At 35.6% G+C, this 20,389-nt stretch overlaps 1 protein-coding gene across 2 annotated transcripts in view; it reads right to left on the bottom strand.

The window, feature by feature from the left end:
- Window positions 1–20,389, bottom strand: part of Arhgap32 (Rho GTPase activating protein 32) — a 236,650-nt gene that overhangs the window by 114,600 nt on the left and 101,661 nt on the right. For both annotated transcript variants that reach the window (XM_042674912.1, XM_042674913.1), the window contains exon 2: window positions 14,448–14,556. In XM_042674912.1, the coding sequence (XP_042530846.1) occupies window positions 14,448–14,552 (105 nt within the window). In that variant the 5' untranslated portion in view covers window positions 14,553–14,556. The remainder of the gene's footprint in view (window positions 1–14,447; window positions 14,557–20,389) is intronic.

Genomic DNA, 20,389 nt, shown 5'->3' with positions numbered 1-20,389 from the left:
TTTCTCAAGTTTTTTGGCACATAGAGGAAAAACTGACCAACAAAGCGAGACCAACACTTCAAATAGCAGTATCAAGTATCACTGGACTTTAAAAGGAACAGTCTTCCCTGCAAACCTGCCACCTGACTTAGGGTTGGGCTTTAAAGGAAAACCAAGCACCAGAGGGATGAAGTAAATTAAAATATTTACATACCAAGTAACCTCACATAACCTGCCATTCCAACTCTAAGCAATTTAGGTAAAACAGCATAACAAAGAGGAAAGCCACCAACTAAAGAAGATACAGAAGTAAGAATAGACACTCGTAGAAAAAAAGAAAAACAATATATTTTCAATAGGCTCAAGGATGGAAAAGAGGAAAAACAATGGAAAATGATTTTAAAACAATGGAAATATCAAACAATAGTTAATAGTATTAATGTTATACTAAACAACATGAGGACTAGAGAGGGGCGGACTCTAGCAAGAACAAAGAAGAAATAAGGAAATGCAAAATAATCATTAAAGAAATGAGAAAACTGGCCAATGAAATAAAAGTGCAGATCCACAAACAATAGAAGAATACAGGGAGGAAATGATGAAGAAAATGCATTTAGACATCCAAGAAGAATGAAACATTAAATACTTATGAAGCAAATGTAGGGCAAATTCAACAAAGAGATAGACACCATGAAAATGTCAATAAAGGACATGAGAGTCAGCATCAGCCAAGAGCTTGGAAGCATGAAAGGCTCTATCGCCTTATGATAAAGCATAGCTGAAAGCACAGTCAACAGAACAAAGTTGATGTAGAAACTAAAACTTTTCATGACAAACCAAAACTAATGGAACATATGAACACTACTATGAAGGATTCTAAAGGGAAGCATAATATCTGAAAAAGACTATCCAAGTCAAGGGAATACCACATTCAGTAAAAATCACTAGCATACAAGTTTAGTAAACAAGAGGAAGGATACAAGCCACAAAAAAAAAAACTACAAAATGGAAAAAAACATGACATATTTCTCCATAGTAGCATTCAATATCAATGGATTCAATTCTCTAAATCAAAAGATGTAGAGTACAAATTGGTTCAAAAACAGGATATTACTGTCCCAGACCTCAAGCTCTACTATGGAGCTATTATAACGAAAACAGCTTGGTACTGGCACAAAAACAGGCCTGAAAATCAATGGAACAGACTAGAAGACCCAGAAATAAAGTCATACATTTATGGTTATCTGATATTTGACAAGAAAACCAAAAACATATGGACTCTTCAGTGATTGGTGTCGGGAAAACTGTACATCCATATGAAGAAAACTAAAGCTGGATCTCTATTTGTCACCATGCACCAACCAATATCAACTCAAAGTGGGTCAAAGACCTCAATGCCAGAATGGAAACTTTAAAACTATTGCAAGATGGTATAGGAGAATCGTTAGAAATTATAGGCACTGGTACGAACTTTTTGAAAAGAGTCACAGGGGCACAGCAAATGGGAGAGAGACTTGACAAATGAGATTACAACAAAAGTTGCTGCACAGCAAAGGATATAGTTACGAAACTAGAAGGAGAGATTACCGACTGAGAAAATCTTTACCAGCAATATATCAGACAAAGGCCTAATATCCAAACTATACAAGGAGCTCAAAAATTTAACACCTCTCAAAACCAATAATCCAATGAATAAATGGGCAAAAAAGTTTAAGAGAGAATAGAAGGGCAAATAGACATGAGGAAATGCTCAATATCCCTGGCCTTCAGGGAAATCCAAATCAAAAACAATTTTGAGATTCCATTTCACCCATTAAATTGGCCAACATCAAGAATTTGAACAACAAATGCTGGCAGGAATGTGGGAGCAAAGGAACCCTATTACACTCTTGGTGGGAATGCAAACTCGTACAACTACTCTTGAAGGTTTGGAGATTCCTCAAAAAACTAAGCATAGAACTTCCCTATAATCCAGCCATACCACTCTTGGGCATGTACCCACCCAGATCATTACAAGTCAGGATATGGTAGAGACATTTGTGTATCCATATTCATTGTTGTACTATTCACAATAGCCAAGTTATGTAAACAGCCCAGATGTCCTACAACAGATGAGTGGATCGATGAAATATCATCTATATCTGACATTTTATGTATGACATTTATATAGAAAGGAATTTTATTTAGTCATTAAAGTAAGATTTGCAGGGAAATAAATGGACTTAGTCACAAATCATGCTAAATGAGGTAAGCCAAGCTGAAAGAGACTAAAGGTACATCTTTTATCTCTAGATCTAGAATATAACTGGACATGATAACTTAGACAGGACTCACACACAGTCAGACTAAAAGAGGATACTCTTAGGGGAGGAACTGAAATGTGTAATTCCTCTGAGTATTTAAAATACTATTTATTGAAATGAACTCCAGTTCAATTCATAGTTTTGTGTTTTTTTGTTATTGTTGGTGGTGGTGGTAGTGATGTTTGTTTTTGCTTTTTTTTCCCTTGGGAGTGACAGGGAGGCACAGAAAGGGAGGGAGGAAGGATGAACAAATGTCATTATGCTATTCAGTATATACTATGTGGAAAATAACCTATGTAACTTGTGGGCAGGGATGCAAGAGAGAAACTAAGGGAGAGTGAAGGAAGGGGTAACATTGTCCAAAATAAGAAATGTACTTATCACCTTTACACAATCAAATTGTAATTTTAGAAAGATACTAAACAAAACAATGAATACTAATTACTACAAAAAGGGAGGTAGTATCACATGGCTCTTTATTCTGAACTTCCTGAACATTTTCTTAAAAGACAAAAATATCTATGGTATGTTTGTCAAATATATATATATATATATAGGAGACAAATGGAAAGGACACTAACATTTAATGATGAAATTCAGAGAGATGTTAGTAAGCTGCAAACAGAAGTCAAACAACTGTGAAGCTCACAGAATGAAAACTAAAGCCCTGAGTATGTGCTCAAAACTGGGTTACATAAGGATGGGAGTGAGAGGCTCATTTTGGCAAGATTAATATAACCATATCTAAAGCCAATAGTTTACCACAGTTTAATATAAGCAAAAAGGATATCCTTACAGTGAAAAACTAATGCAGTCTTAAATGTGGTGTTTCCAACAAGAGAAGTACTTGTTTCCCTATAATCTGAATCAATTTAACCCACCTAGGAACAGTTCACCTACTTGAAGAAAACACAAGTTGATATGGAAAACTTTATCCTCTCTTTCTACCAACCCACCCATCCTGAAAACTAGCCTACCATTCCTCCACTGGTGCCTATCTTGAAAGAATCTTTTAAATAGCAAAATGTCCTAAACAAGGACTAATGGTGTTGGGTAACTGTGAGGTGCTTTAGCAGCACTATAACAGGCTGTTCTGAAACTGCTGAAAGGCTGGCCACTTCTACAGGTGGCCCCACAACAATGAGTTATCGCCGAATGCTGTGGAGTACACATGGACAGGTATTAACAGGATATTAACACCTATCACAAGCTTTAAACTAAGGTGAAATAAGAGATCCAGAAGTGTTCCACATACAATCAAGAGCTGATTCAGCCTTTCCAACTGAAATATGAAATACTGACTTGTCACAGTATTTGAATTAAATTGAATTTTTAATCACAACTCCTATGTCTAAAATAAGCATATACAGATAATAAAATAAGCATATACAGAACTGTTTAAAAGCAATGTAATATAAGAATGTAAAGGTTAGAATAATGAAAACCATACAAATTAACGACATCTGTTTTTTATTTAATAAACATGGGGATCTCTGGATAAGTAACTCCATGTATGATAATGAGAGCAGGAGAGAAATCCCATTAAGATACTCACTAAAAAGAATAATACAAAATAAATTTAGGGTCCTACTAATCGGAGGAATATGTCCTACTCTATGGAATATTGCGTATCATTAGTGTGTACTGTTTTCACTTAAAACCAGTAACGACACATTGCACATATAAATCACCCCCCCCCCAGACAATTAGTTTTAAGGAATATTAACAGATTTAAAATTTCTGGATTATCTTAATTTTTCTACTAAATAATGCCAGCACATGCACTAAGTGAAGCATATTGGTAGACACAATTCTAAAGTGTGTTCTCTTTCCACCTCCTTGGTATTCAATCTAGGCACTGCTGGGAAGTGATTCTCCAGATATAGTTAAAAATCTCAGGTCAGTAGATTCTAAAATATATACTAAAGTATATTCTGTATCCTAAAATATACCCTAAAGTATATTCTGTAGAGCTCAATATAATAACAATAGACACTTCAAAAATAGAGGCTTCTCCAGCTGGAAAAGAAAAATCAAAGAGGATCTGAAGCAGGAAGCATTGCTGGAAGCTTGGAAGATTTGTGGAAGCAGTTGGAGAAGGAATTGGGGTCACCTCCAAGAGCAGAGCAAGGAAACAAGTCCACCAACATGCAACCACAAGAAGCTACCTTCTGCCCTGCACCTAAGTCAGGTGGGAAGCAGATTCCTCCACAGAACCTCCAGATAAGAATTCATCCCAGTGGACATGATTTCTGCCATAGGAGGCACTAAGCAGAGCATGCTGTTAAGCCTTCCCAGATTAATGAACTATGCGATAGTAAATGGCTATTATTTTCTGTCTCTATGCTTGTGATCATTTCATACCTAGCAATACAAAACAAAACAGTAAAACAAGGTAGACCCCTAAGACCCTGCTAGTTCTTCATTGACCTCATGTTTCACATGCACCTTCACCTCGCATGCGATTAAGACTCTCTTCCCAGGTCTGTAATGACAGGCTCAGAAGCTCCTCCGCATGTATGACCATTGGCCACTTCCAAACCTCCTGCCAAAGCTCTCTCACAAAGTAAGTTGTTCACTTGAAGGCAAATTCTGGAAAAAGAACAAATTCTGCAGATCCACAGGATTATAGAAAGTACCCCGATCTAACTTAGTACAAGTCAGCTCACATCCTGCATTTCAAGAATGCATGCTAAAATCCATTCTATATGCAGTTTTGCACATTGAGAGAAACAATTAACAGCAGGGATGGGAAAAAGCAATTTGGAAAAATTATTAGCGTCATTAGTGTAATTATTACAACTCCTCTGCTAGGCAAACAACATCTGGTTAATCAAGCAAAATTAACACATTTAACATATTAGCAAAACTTTTAATGCTCTGCAATTTATACTTTTCTATACCTGAGACACTTCCTTTCCTTCATCTCACTTCCATTTGCCCTGATCACTTAAATAATTTAACTTATTTAGATGACATCTGGTTCTAAGAGCATGTACAATTTAATCATATATTTCACAGAAATTTTCAGAGAAAATATATGAACAGTATACTACACCCTCTGCAGGTACTTCATTAAAATAAATTGCTCCCTTCAGTGTTGCTAAAAAAAAATGATACTGACCTGCTTCTACAATTGAATTTTTACACATTATACTTATAAAGATTTATATGCAATTCCTTGCTCATGTAACTGTAACTCCTCTGTACAGCATTTTTACTATATATATATATATATATATATATATATGAGTACTTGAATTAAAGGAATAAGCAGCCAGATTCAAGATTACATATAACACTCCAGTTGAGACCTGTTACAACTATTATTCTTCTAATTGCATGATGTGTGTCATTTTCTCCTTGGATATTTTAAGGGTTTATTAAAGTTATACCGGAACAGCTTAACCTAGCTTAATATTTGACATGTAAATTTCCATTTACTAAATAACAGTAAAATGACAGGTTTACACAGTCGTTCTATTTTTCAAAGGACTTTAGGCTTACTCTTATAGAACTATCAATTTTCAACTTTGTTGACTAATAAAATTTGCAATTTCACATAATTCAACCTAACATATTTCTCAGTGCTCTCAGTACTTTATTTGTTATCCTCAAAGATTAATACAACTTGATTCACGTCAGATTTCCATAATCTTCGGCCAGAATACCTTGGACCATGAAAGCTGTTTACTGATAAACTCTGAAGCAATCAACAAAATCCAAACCTCGGATTTGCATATTAACCGATGGTTGCATCTGTGGTCACTCATAAAGCAATAGTACACAAAACATTCAACTTCTAGATTTTAGATACTGGGATGATAAACATCCTAAGTTCTCTTGTGAATTACAATTCATCCATCAATCAAAACTAAGCAGTTACACATCACACACAGTAATAACATAGCTAAAGATAATCATTTTGGGGCATTTGCAAAATATTTTCTTTTATGAAAACTGAAAATATGTTTTACAAACTGATGAATAAAAGGAACAGTCTAAGTGTTATCCCTATCTGACAACAGAGCAATCATGAAAATATATACTTCTTCCAGTTATAATAGCCTAAGAAAAATATACAACTTTCTCAGAAGAAGAAAATAAAGAAAACAAAACAAGAATATTCAACAAATGAGACAAGAAAAGCAGGAAAATTCTGGAAATCACTTAATGTGTACAACAATTGACAATTTCATTTATGAAACAAATATTATTGAGAATTTATGATGTGAGCCACAAATGAGAAAACAGTAACTATCCAAAAATGACAGTGTTTTTACTCATGGAGTTTACCTTATAATTTGAAAACGGCTTCTACATATTTGTAAGACTACAGAGAAAATTAGTTCAGCGGTAGGGTCAAGGGGAAGGGGGTGGACACGTAAAGAGAAAAGGGAGAATGCAGTCAAAAATTCAATGTATCATCTACAAAATTTAAGAAAAGTGGAGGAAGGAGTGGGTTGGGAGGGATGAGTGAGAATGTTGAAAGGGGTGACACTGATCAAGATGCACTGAATTTGTAAACTGCTTTGTTGAGTGGCAACTTCTTTGTATAACTACTTAAAAATAAAAATACTTAGAAAGAAAGACAGTGGAGAGGAGAGTTATTTGTTCTTCTAAGATGATGAGTAAAGCTACAACTCTAGCCTTTTGTGTTTTACTTTTTTTGGGAGAAGGTCTCACATTTTACCCTGAACCATGATCCTCCTACATATGCCCTCCTGTGCAGTTGGGAACACAGGTATTCATCACCATACCTTGCTTACTGATGGGAGATGGGGTTTTGCTAATGTTTTGCCTAGGACACTGGCCTAGATCCTCCCCATTTCTGCTTCCCAAGTGACTGGGAAAAGCTAATGTCCTTTTCCACTTGAACATTTTTTCCAAGTCACTTTCATTCCTTTGTTTAGAACGTGCTTTTCCCAGATCATTTGCAAGGTTTGCTTTCTTATTTCCAATGAGCTATGCCTTCCTACCAAGCACAAGGACTAGTACTACCCAAACAAATAAAATAAGTGAAATGAAAACATCTGACTGGTAACAAATACAAGGTTTCAAACAAGAGTGGCCACATGAAATTACTATCACAATAAAGTTAAAAAGAAGAGGCTTGTTTCAGGAAGCAGCATAGATGAGATAGTGAAGATCTGTGGTTGATGGTATCTACAGAGCCAGTAAGGGTAAGATGATTGTTTCCAGGTGACGTGAAGTCACCTGCATAGCAATGCTGCAGAGCTGATGTGGACAAACATAGAGACAAGCACAGACACTTGTGGATACCCACACCCAGCAGGTAGAAAAAAGAGGGCAGACTTGAAGGATGGGCCCTCTAGGAGTAAATGGGTGTGTGTTGAGTGAACAAGTGTGTGCATACATGGAGCATTTCCAAAACATACATGCCGTGTCCACAACGCTGGGCTATATTTTCCAACTGCATTAAAAATCTTTGACATTGTAGAAGTTGAAGTTTTATATCATGTTTTCAGATATGTAGTTGTCAGCATAATGAGCATTATCAGCTAGAAATTTTTATTTTATGCTAACAATAATTTTATTTGCCCTGAGTTCTGACTATATAAGAATTTTATTGGCTGAAAAGGAAACTAAAGTGAGAAAGTACCACTACAGAAAGTACCACTACAAAAAAATGACAAAATTAACAAGATCTCCTCTGAGAACACTTAAATGGAGCTCTCCTCATTTTAGTGGGGCTACAAGGTGCAATATTAAATCAATATTTAACAGCATTTCAATTTCTATTGCATTGACATACTTTTTAAAAATATCAATCTGCACACACATCATGTAGCTCATTCATACAGAATTGCTTTCAATACTGAAAATAAAATGAAGAAAGCCTAAGTGATTAACTAAAATGAGTGCAGAAACATAAATATGGTGATCAGGAAAGCCTGCCTCTCCCTTTTCCTCTTTCTCTCCTTCTCCTCAACATGCACATACAAATGCATAAACTCTTCAGAGTATATTGCTTCTCAGTGTCTAAAAGATCTTAATATGCAATCACCAAGTGATTTTTAATGCTATTAAATAGTTGTAGATAATTTGCTCACGGTAATTTAGAGAAACTCTGTAACTCTTTTGGGATTTCTTTCTTTCTTTTTTTTTTTTGGAAGGAAAGCATTAGAGTTTATTCTAATCAAGTCTATAGTTTGAAGAGACCAGAATTCCACTATGTTGCTTAGGCTGGCTGTAAAATCCTAGTCTCAAGTGAACCTCCCATCTCAACCTCTAGAGCAGCTGAGACTACAGGCCAGAGGCCACTATACTCAGATTTCTTAAAATACTTGGTTACAGATTTGACAAGTATTTAACCATGAATCACAAATGAATATGGCACTATTTATGACTTTGCTGTCATTTTGATTTAAAATCACTTAAACTCAATTAAAAAATTTCTGGTTCTCCATTGCAACAATGAGAAGTACAAGTTGTCATGTCGAAAACGAACTTTACAACTTTGGTGGGGGGGGGGAGGATTGGGGGGGGGGGGGTAGAGGAGGATGGGAAGGGATGGAAAGGGGAAACAAAGGAGGAGGCTACAATGCTTGATAAGAAATGTACTCATTATCTTGCCCACGTAATTGTAACCCCTCTGTACAGTATTTTCACAATAAAAAATAAATAAAAAAATTTTTAAAAAAGAAAAACAATTTCTGGTTCTCCTTTAGATATAAATATCAAAACTTAATTTATAGCTACACTGCACAAATCAGTAAAAATTCAACATTTAAGACCTTTCCATCATTCAAAAATTAACAAGGAGAACTGTTATATGAAAACAATTCTCTTAATAATAAATTTCTTTCTTGAGATTATATTTTATTTGGCTTATTATTGAGAGAAAACAGTGCCAAACTTTGTATCCTTAATGTCTAAAATGAGCATGACTGTCTAGATAAAAGGCAGACATCTCAAAGTCATGATCATCTTTTCTTATCATTCCCTCTACTTCTGCAGTCTAAGAGCATGCCATTGAGTGTGGTACTTTTCCCTAGAGGAAGAACTACAGCACTTGCCCTCAAAGAACTTACACATAAAGAAATCTAAAGTCTAAAAAATAAGACTACAGTTGGTCACTAGTAGCTCATGCCTGTAATCCTAACTACTCAAGAGGCTGAGATCTGAGGATGCAGTTCAAAGCAAGTCCAGGCAGGAAAGTCTGTGAGACTCTTATCTCCTATACACTACTCAGAAAAAGCCAGAAGTATCGCTGTTGCTCAAATGGTACAACACTAGCCTTGAGCACTATGAGGCCCAGGGACAGGGCCCAGACCCTGAGTTCAAGCCCCAGACCAGTAAATATAAAAGACTATTACAGGGCTGGGAAGGTGGCTCAGTGGTAGAGCGCTTGCCTTGCATGCTCAAGGCCCTGGGTACGATTCCTCAGCACCACATAAGCAAAAAGAAAAAAGCCGGAAGTGGCGCTGTGGCTCAAGTGGTAGAGTGCTAGCCTTGAGCTGAAGAGCTGAGGGACAGTGCCCAGGCCCAGAGTTCAGACTCCATGACCGGACCCCCAAAAAAAAAAAAAGACTATTACAAGCTGTTGAATCTGGATGGATGGATGGATGGATGGATGGATGGATGGATGGATGGATGGATAGATAGATAGATAGATAGATAGATAGATAGATAGATAGATAGATAGATAGATAGATAGATAGATAGATAGAGTAATTCCTATACAGGTTTAGACAAATCAATGTGAATTTCAGAAGAGAAAAATTCAGTAATTTGCCAAGTACACTGTATATATATACTGTTATGACATTTTAATATTATTATTAATAGCTGTACAAAGGGATTACAATTCCATAAGTTAAGCTATTATGAATTTAATGCTTCGCGGTCAATGTCATCCCTTCCTTCATTCTTCATTTTTCAACTCTCAAGTTACATGCTTCATGTTTTACATGATGTAACTGAATATAATGACTGCAGTTGCTCACCCTTTCTCCCTCCATTCCTCTGTCTCCTTTTTACATACCCACCTTCCCTGAAACATGTTTACATTTCCTGGTATGCATTTTGATAAACAATTCATTCATTTTTCGGAGGAGTTAAATCCTTGGATTCCTCCCCTAAATATACCATCCTTTGGTCTGTTTGCTTGTATGTAAATGCACGGATCCCTGTATATATTATACATATTTGTATATGCATAGTTGTATTTTAGATCTAGCTTCCACAAATGAGAGGAAACACCCACCATCTGTCTGTCTGAGCCCAGTTTACTTCACCTAACATTTCACCCATTTCCCTGAAAATGACATATTATTATTTCTAATGGATGAGTAAAATTCTATTGTATATAGGTATCACATTTTTTGAACACATTATAAGGCATCTGGACTATTTCCATAACTTGGCTATTGTGAATAGTGCAGCAAGGAACATAGATGTGTAAGTGTCTTTATTGTATTCTTACTTGTAATGCTCTAGGAGATGTCTATGAGTCATATTGATGAATCATAGAGTAGTTCTAATGGTTAGTTTTTTGAGGAATCTCCAAACTGCTTTCCAGAGTGGTTGTACTAGTTTACATTCCCACCATAAGTTCCTTGCTCCCCACAGCCCTCCAGCATTTGTTATTGTTCAAAGTCTAGATGCTGGTCAATCTTACTGGGGTGAGATGGAATCTCAGTGTTGTTTTGATTTGCATTTCATTTAGAAACAGGGATATTGAGTATTTCTTCATGTGTTAATTGGTGATTCTCTCTTTTTCTTCTGAGAAGCCTCTGTTCCTTTGCCCATTTATTCACTGGGTTATTAATTTTGAGAGGATTTAGTTTCTTGGGCTCCTTGTATAATATGAATATTAGCCCTCGTCAGATGTATAACTGGTAAAGATTTTCTTCCAGACTGTTGGCTGTCTTTTAAAAGTTTAGTAACTATTGTCATTTGCTGCACAGAAACTTTTTGTTTGTTATAGTAGCATTTATGAACTGTTTGCACATTTTAAGAATGACCACTACATAAAAACTAATGTTACCTTCCTTTCCATATCTTAAACTCAACATAGATTTATTGAAGGTTATAAAAATAGTAGGAAAAATTATAAAAGACTCAAAAAATAGGCAAAAAGATTCCAAAATAGCCTTCCAAAAGAATGCTGATTCCTCTAGAGATTATATTAATCAGTAAGGTTTGGGGACTTGATTGGCCTTTTAATTTTTTTGACTCAACAGAGACTGAAATGGATTTATAGAAAATTGATGATAATACAATAATTTCTGCCAAAGAAATGCTTTTTGCTCAAGGCAAAAAAGCTCGATTTTTGTTTTTGGTTGGTTAATTGGAGATAATAGCCTCATAAACTTTCCTTCCCAGACTGGCTTCAAACCTCAATCCTCAGATCTCAGGCCCCCTGAGTAGCTAGGATTACAGGTTTGAGCCACTTGTACCTTCAACGATTCACATTTTTCAATTCCAGTGCACACACATCATGTAAAATAAGAAGAAATAATAACTGTAACCCCTCTGTCAACACCTTTACAATATTTTTTTAAAAAAAGAAGAGATAAGGGAATTTTAAATATCACCCTTTTAAGGAACAACACAATGTTCACAGCAAACATTGTGTTTACCACACAGTGACACTATGGTCATTCTAAAAGAACAAAATGTACACCAATATTACTAAACTATGCACTGACCGAAATGTTCTAAACTCACAGGAAAGCAACACTCCAAAGAAATTTAAACTATAAAACATAATATATATCACAATCCAGAATGTATTCAAGAAAATATAATATACTGACAATCTTATAACTTCAGTATATTTTTAAGTATCTCATTAGTTTGCCAAGCAAGGAAAGCCATTTACAACTACGAGTCAACTAAATTATGTCTAATTGCAATAGCCAAAGAAATGTGTCCAAAAAAAGAAAACTGGCTTAAGTTCATTGGTCATTTTGATGAGAATAGTTGAAGGGTTGAGACCATTAGGAGAGATTATCAGTAGTCAATTTGAAAATAAGATAAATGATTTCAAGTATTTTTCCTTATCTCTTCATGAGTGAACAAATATAACTGGATCTTCAAGTACTGTGGAAGTAACTGAAGAATTAGCCCTTATGAACAATATCTGCAGGATATCTGGAGGATAGAATACTCATGAATAGCGAAAAAACACTGATTCAGTACAACTCAAGTGGAATATACTATGATACACTACAAGTGATGTTGGTACAATGCATATGAAGTGGAAAAAGACTTAGTTGGACATATTTTTAACTTCTATTCCTGAACATTAAATCGCTTTGGTAACCATATTTTGCTGTAGTCTTGATATAGTTCTGATGATTTTAACCTAAAATCACAAGGTAAAATACAGATTATGTAAGAAATATTATGATAAACTCTTTCAATTTAAATTTAAATTCTGAATTTAAAATTCCCAGTTACAAGCTACTGCCTATACTTTTTCAACTAAATTATGCATTCACCACAATATTCTCAACTTACAGAAAGATAACACTCTGAAAAACTCAAAAATAATAAAACAGCATGTTACCAACAAGACTTTTTCACTAAAACACAAAATAACAACAAAATTATAATCTAAGAAAATCTGTTAGTATCTCATTTGTTAGTCAAGCAAAAAAAGCAAGGTAAGTTATTTACTTAAATACATAAGGGAAAAATAAAATCACCCTAAAATAAGGGTGATTTTCATGCTCATGCAAATTTGTTGTAAAATATTTTTTCAAGCTCAAAATGAAGGCTCAGAAGGGATTGTCAAAGCATAATGTAAGTGCAAAGTAAATTTCATATTGCAAATCCCATTTAACTGTGCAACTGAAAACAACTACACCTAATCTTCAATTGTAAATGATTAATCTGAAATACAATGAGATGGTAAAAGGCAAATATAAACAGGAGAATCTTATAGAATTCCACTAGTGCTGAAAAATGCCCAATTAGGATCATGTACTTAGAAACTTATGTCCATGTTGTGGATGCTTAAATAGCATTTAAATAATGAAAGACATTTTCAAAAATGAAATATGTAAAATTACATAAATCAGCACTAACAGATAAACAGTTACACTGTTTTGCTGACAGAACCACAACTAAATAATGTTATTCCCACAAATAATTTCATTGTCCCTATTAATAGACCTAAATTATAAATTATTAATAGACCTAAATTTAAAAGGTTCTGATAAAGTACATGAGCAAATCAAACAGATTTTGTAAAAAATTATGCTTGTTTTTTCCATCTATTCCTCAACATACACTGTTTTACCAGCAACTCAGTAAGTATATATTCCATTCTTCAGGTTAAGAAGGTCAAAAATCTTGAAGTCATCCTTCATAAACAATAACTATTGGCATTATCTACAAAAAGTATATTGAGAATATAGCCAGTTGTAACTATAACTATTTCTATTCTCATTCAAGCTACCACCTCTATTTTACCAACTATAACACCCTTATTCCTCTGCCCATCCCCTATTCACAACAATCTAAGACTTCCTTTAAAATTCCAACCCTGATCATGTTATCTCCTTGTCAAAAATCCTCTAATGGTTTCCATTTCACTCAGCATTAAAAAACAAAGATCTTGTCAATGGACTATAAGAAATTGTATAGTCTGCTCTCCATCCACTTAAAACTACTTCATTGATCTTGTCTCTTCCTGTTATTTCTCTTGCTCCAGGTAATTCAGCCACAAGAAATTTCAGTTCCAGCTAATTTCCCCTACTTGTGTTTGTTCCAGCTTGCCTTTTAACTCTAAACCACAGCCTTTAACTCCATTGCCTAAAATGATGTAGGCTCAGATAAATACATGGCCTGCTCCTTCACATCCAAGTGCCTGCTCAAATCTCATCAAACAAGGAAAATCATTTAGTTAAAAAAATCTTAAACATAAAATCTTCCTAAAATAAGGGAGATTTTCATAATCCTACATAACCAGCAACCATTTTGTCACATTATCTAGCCGTTCAAACCCAGTAACTCTGCCCACAGTCTACAAAAATGCCTAAATTGAAGTATTTGTTCAATAAATACTTCCTGAATCAATTAACAAAGCAAAAAAACTGTACATTTTTGGTGAATAATGCTTCTTCAGTTCCTTGTTATTATATAAGTACAACGTACATACGTACATACATACAAACATAACAGATTTACCATTGCACTAAGTGTTTCTTCCCAATCAGGCCGCTCTCGAGGGTGAACATTTCTATGTAGTTCTGGAACAAAATCATCCTCTTCAGAATGTATTGAAGACTTCATCTTCCTAGAGATCAAAACATGAGAGATTCGTATGAGTATGTCCATGTCCATGAAATTGTTCTGATAAATAAATGCATCAAAGTACTACTCTCAATAAGAACAACTGTGAATGCTGGTAAAATATATCAAATTATTTGTCTAAAGACACTGAAAAGCAACTAAAACATGTGGCACTTCCAAGAGCACATTTTTTTTTCCAGTCATGGAACTCAAACTTAGGTCTGGGCACTGTCCCTGAGCTCTTACGCTCAAGGCTGATGCTCTACCAGTTTGAGCCACAGTACCACTTCCAGTTTTCTGGTAGTTTATTGGAGTCTCACAGACTTTCCTGCCCCACTGGCTTTGAATCATGATCCTCAGATCTCAGCCACCTGAGTACCTAGGTTTAGAGGCATGAACCACTGGTACCTGGCTTTTTAAAACTTTTTTTTGTCCTATCTTTTTTGTTACTAAGGATATTGCATTTGCTAGGCAAGTACTTAGCCACTGATACACCCCACCCCATAAGAGTAAAATCTTTAAGAAGAAAAACAACCAATGAAATGAATTTTGCATTTAATCTTTTGTTCTGGCATGCAAAAAATTCCAAATCAATGATAGAAATACAGCCCAAGTATAATACTATTTTTTTTTTTTGTCATTCGTGGGGGCTGAATTTTGGGCCTCGGCACTGTCTCTCAGCTCTTCAGCTCAAGGCTAGTGCCCTACCACTTGAACCACAGAGCTACTTCTGGCTTTTTTCTGCTTATGTGGTGCTGAGGAATTGAACCCAGGGCCTCATGCATGCGAAGCAAGCACTCTACCACTGACCCAACTTCCCAGCCCAATACTACAATCTTAGTTGGACTGAAAATGTAGAGGTTGGGTTTCCAAAGTGGGTAATAAAAAGAATATACCTTAAATCAACAACTGGCTTCAAAGTTTGTTAACTACACAGTAAACATGTCAAGAAAGTCATTCAGACGAAAAAATAAAAAACAACTAGACACTTCATCAGCCCAGTAGTAGTGAGGACAGGTTGGATAGCAAGCAGTGATAAGATGGAGCTGCACCAAAAACAAGAAACAAACAAAAATAACAAACTTGAACTAAGATTCCAGAAAAGCCACATCTTCAGAGTTAGGGAAGAAAAGCAATAGACAAACACTAAGGAGACCTAAAAACAAATTCTTGACAGGATCAAAAGTGCCAAATTATTAACCCTCTTTAGAAGAAAAGTCATTCTCTGAAAATTTTTCATCTGTATTATCTGCTATCCAGACTCATTTGAATTCAGATTGTAGTATTATCAAAAAGGGTCATTAAAATGGCTATGGTGCATTTGTGCTTCTGCTTATAAGGCAGAAACCTGTAACTCCCATCCCAGTAAGGAAAATGCAGATAATCTGAAAAATCTAATTTTTTATATCAGATATGAAACATATCAAACATATCAGATCACTGAAGCCTCAGGGTAACCCAACAAACTTAAGTCTCTCTAGAAAGACAGACTTCTCCAGAAATGCAATGGATCATAAGCCATTAACTTCCCCAGAGCAAAGCATAGAGAGAAAGGAGATGCATACATTGGTAAAAAGAATTACATTAATTTTATTAAGTTATCAAAACATTTATGATTAATATGGCTAATTAATTTTTATTAATGGATACTCAAATGTTAATTTTAATTAATAAAATATTGATATTTTATTAGTATCAAATATTATTTTATCTCCAAGCTAAAGAGTAAAAGTCCTAGATATGTAACTAAGGATAAAAAAACCCTCTTACATGGGAAGTGAAGCTGTGGCTCAAGTTGGAAGGTACTAGCCTTGAGCTCATGGACAGCGCCCAGGTCATGAGTTCAAGCCCAGGACCAATTTAAAAAAACAAAAACTCTTGCATGTATTTTGGTAGAATGAACAAGTTACCAACTGCTATAGTCTGGATTTAAGTATATTCCCCAATGACCTTATAATAAGGCTGGTCTCTAGCTGTGCCACTATGGAGAGATGGTATAACCTTTCTAATGAAAGAAAGTTAGATCCCCTTGAAGAGATCTTGTGATTCCACTCAGCCTCTTCCAGGTTTTCTCTTTGCTTCCTGATAGGCTTGAGGAATAGCCTCCTCTGTCACTGCCCCTTCCTTTCACTGCCATGATACCTTGCAACAGAATCAATATCAATGGACCAAAACTGACCATGATGAGGCCTCTGAAATTGTAAGCCAAAATAAACTTTCATCCTTTTAAGTTATTTGTCTCAGGTAGTTGTTATAGCAATGAAAAGTTGACTAACACATTTAACAATGGAAAACAAAGACTGAATCATAAGAAATTAAAGTATTCTTAGGAATTATTTGGACAAAATACTCAAGAAAATCAAGAAACCTAAACTAAGCCAGAAGCCAGTGGATCTTGCCTATAGCTACTCAAGAGGCTAAGATCTGAGGATTGAGGTTTGAATATAGCCCTGGTTGAAAAGCCAGTGAGACTCTTATCTCCAATTAATCAGCAAAAGCTCAAAGTAGAGGCATGGCTCAAGTGCTAGAGTAAAAAAAAATGCCAAGGGAGAGCAAGAGGCCAGAGTTCAAGCCCTGTACCAAAAAAGAAAAAGAAAAAAAAAACAGCTCTCAACTAAATATCAGGGATGGGATAGGATGGGAATAATCAGAATTCTAAAATCCTTGAATGGTACTGAGAAAATAAGAAAGTAAAATTACTCTAAGTTTTTAACTTATGAGGTACAGAATAGAGGATAAAAGAAACAGGACAGGAAAACATAACATCTGAGTAAAATAACATGTTCTATTTCAAATAATAATAGAGAATATAGCTATCCAAATGAGAACATGGAAAGGAAAATTAATCATTAGAGAAAAGTAAACATGTAATGAAGCCCCCAAATCAAGCATCCGGGAAGTTTTCATTTACTCTGTAATCTTGCTAAGATAGTGGCCTGATGTATTTTACATTAAAAACAGAAAACTGCCAGGCTCTTGCTGGTAATTCTAGCTACTCAAGGAGGCTAAAATCTGAGGACTGCAGTTTAAAGCCATCCCAGGGAGACAAATCCATAAGACTCTGGTCACCAATTAACCAGCAAAAAGCCAGAACTGGAAGCTTGAGTGATAGAGCACCAACAGTGAGATATGAGCAAAACAGCTCTTGTTACCTATTTGGTTTGTATAGTATCTTCTAACCTGAGGCATCAATCCAAGTAAGTGAAAGAAGAAATGAAGCAACAAATTAGACAAGTGCAGGAAATATTACTGATCCTACAGTGCCAAAAACTAGTTAAGCCATTCCCCGCCCCACCTCAGATTTGAAGTTTATTCACCAAATCATCCAGATTAACTGGAGTCAGAAATTTCTCTTCTCAATGCAGATACAGGTGAAGATTTGAAAGATTTGAGCAACTACAGATTAAAAATCTAAAAAGTTTTAAAAGTGTGCCTGGGCTTGGAAGGTGGCTCAGTGGTAGAGTGCTTGCATTGCATGATTGAGGCCCTGTGTTCGATTCCTCAGCACCACATAAGCAGAAAAAAGCTGGAAGTGGCACTGTAGCTCAAGTGGTGGAGTGCTACCCTTGAGCTGAAGAGCGACAGTGTCCAGGCCCAGAGCTCAGGCCCCACGACCGACCAAAAAAAAAAAAAAATACAAAAAGTATTCCCAAGTTGTATACTATATTATCTGTGTCATAGTTTCAAATTACATGTTACTTACTAGACTGTCTAATACTAGTAACAAGAAAGAGAAACTAAAGATTATATTATTAACATGTCTACCTCCCAGTGGCAGTCAGAGCCTTCCATAGCATTGAGTAAATGGTAATTCCTAGATGACTCAAAGTTACATTTTTGTTTTTTGGTCGGTTGTGGGGCCTGAACTCTGGGCCTGGGTGCTGTCCCTCAGCTCTTCAGCTCAAGGCTAGCACTCTACCACTTGAGCCACAGCACCAGTTATGGCTTTTTTCCCCCGTTTATGTGATGCTGAGGAATTGAACCCAGGGTCTCATGTATGCAAGGCAAGCACTCTACCACTGAGCCACCTTCCCAGCCCCTAGTTACGTTCTTACACTGTCACAATATGGTGTTTCCTAACTGAACCTTTATGTTGGACATAGTCTATTTCACAAATATAAAGAGTATGGCAAAGATGGCATTTCAAATCTGAGAAGGCAGCTTTAGCCCTCTTGGATGTTAGCATTTTGCAGAGATTAACATCTGTAAAAACAGAACAAACTTTTTCTAAAACGATTTCACTTTCAAAGTCAATTACACTTGGGCTTATCATGTATAAAGTTTTACTTTATCTGGGAATGAAAAGATATGATCTAATTTATAGGGTTTATATGTAATCAACAGATACCCTGTATATAACATCTTTATCCTAGGACAATTGTACATAACAACTCCTAGTTGTTTTTTTATCTTTGGCAGAATTAGAATACTAATTTTTTCTTTTCTGTCATATTGCTCCTCCTTACTTACTGGATTCTTCTAGATTGAATGTGCCTTGCACATGCTAGGCAACCACTCCACCACTGAGCTACATCCCCATCACATGACTACAGGATGATTCCTTTTCAAGGAGTGAGACCCTCTAAATAGGCTAGGTTATTTTTGCCACAGTGATAAAGTACATAGCAACACAGGTTAACTTCATAATACAAATGAAAGAATTTTGTCAGTGTTAGGAGAGTCTGAACTACTGCTTTAAACAGTTTCTTAAAAGCTGGTAGAGGAAGATTACCTTTAATGTGCTTCCCCCTAAAGCAAATGGTAGCTAGAGCCACCAGAAGCCTACATTCTAGGTGCAAGTGACTTGACTCTCCCAGCCATGGGCCTCAAATGACACAGTGCTAATTCTTTCAAGAGATTCATGTATATTTATACAGATTTTAAAGAAACAAACTACAACTTTTATATACACATTTACTTAGTAAACTGATTTTATAAAAAAATAATTCTCATCTAACACAGTGTACTGCTTGGTTCTCCCAAGTGACAGCTATGGCTCCTCCTATCCAACCCTTCACCTTCCACACCCACACACATTTTTCTGTTGGGCATTCAGCAGGAACACACTGTGCATGTTGTGAAAGCCCTCTACTGCCATCCTTCCTCATGCCTAACTGCTGAATAGGTGAAAAATGAAGCTTTACCACCTTACTTTGTGGCATTTGTAAATAAGACCAAATCTCAAAGACATCTTGGATTTGGGAGACCTATGGAAATGTCCTGCTAGGTAATATGAACAAATGTCCTATGAACCGTAGCATCTTAAAACATGCATACACTAGGCTCATTTTCTCAGTATCAATATACTGTCACATACTCCTGAGGGGAAAAGGAAACACTTTACACAGATTGGCTTGTAAATGTGAGCACAAAGTACCAGAGAAACTTTCGTTGCTTAACAAATAAATCTAAAATTTTAGTACTAAAACTATTCTAAAGCATCATCAAAATAAATTTCAAGTTGTTTCTTTCTTTGACAAATAGCAGAAAATTACACAATTATAATAGGTCAAACAGTTTCAACATCAACAAAACAAATACTACCTGTTAGGAAGATTCTGACAACATTCAAAATTACAGGATATATGTAACAGCAGCACATACAACTATATTTGGTATTAATAAAGTAGTAAGATACTTTGAATATTAAATTATTCTTCTAAAATTATTATTATTATTATTATTTCTTGGTTGTGGGGCTTGAACTCAGGGCCTTGTCACTGTCCCTGAGCCTCTTTGTGCTCAAGGCTAGCACTCTACCACTTGAGCCACCGTGTTACTTCCAGTATTTGAATAGTTAACTTGAGAGAAGAGTCTCACAGGAACTTTTCTACCAG

This window comes from Dipodomys spectabilis, unplaced genomic scaffold (genome assembly GCF_019054845.1).
Source record: "Dipodomys spectabilis isolate Male_0828 unplaced genomic scaffold, ASM1905484v1 ptg000023l, whole genome shotgun sequence".
NCBI classification, from domain to species: domain Eukaryota; kingdom Metazoa; phylum Chordata; class Mammalia; order Rodentia; family Heteromyidae; genus Dipodomys; species Dipodomys spectabilis.
The sequence above is the reverse complement of the archived record's forward strand: the minus strand, read 5'-3'. Positions and strand labels throughout refer to the sequence as shown.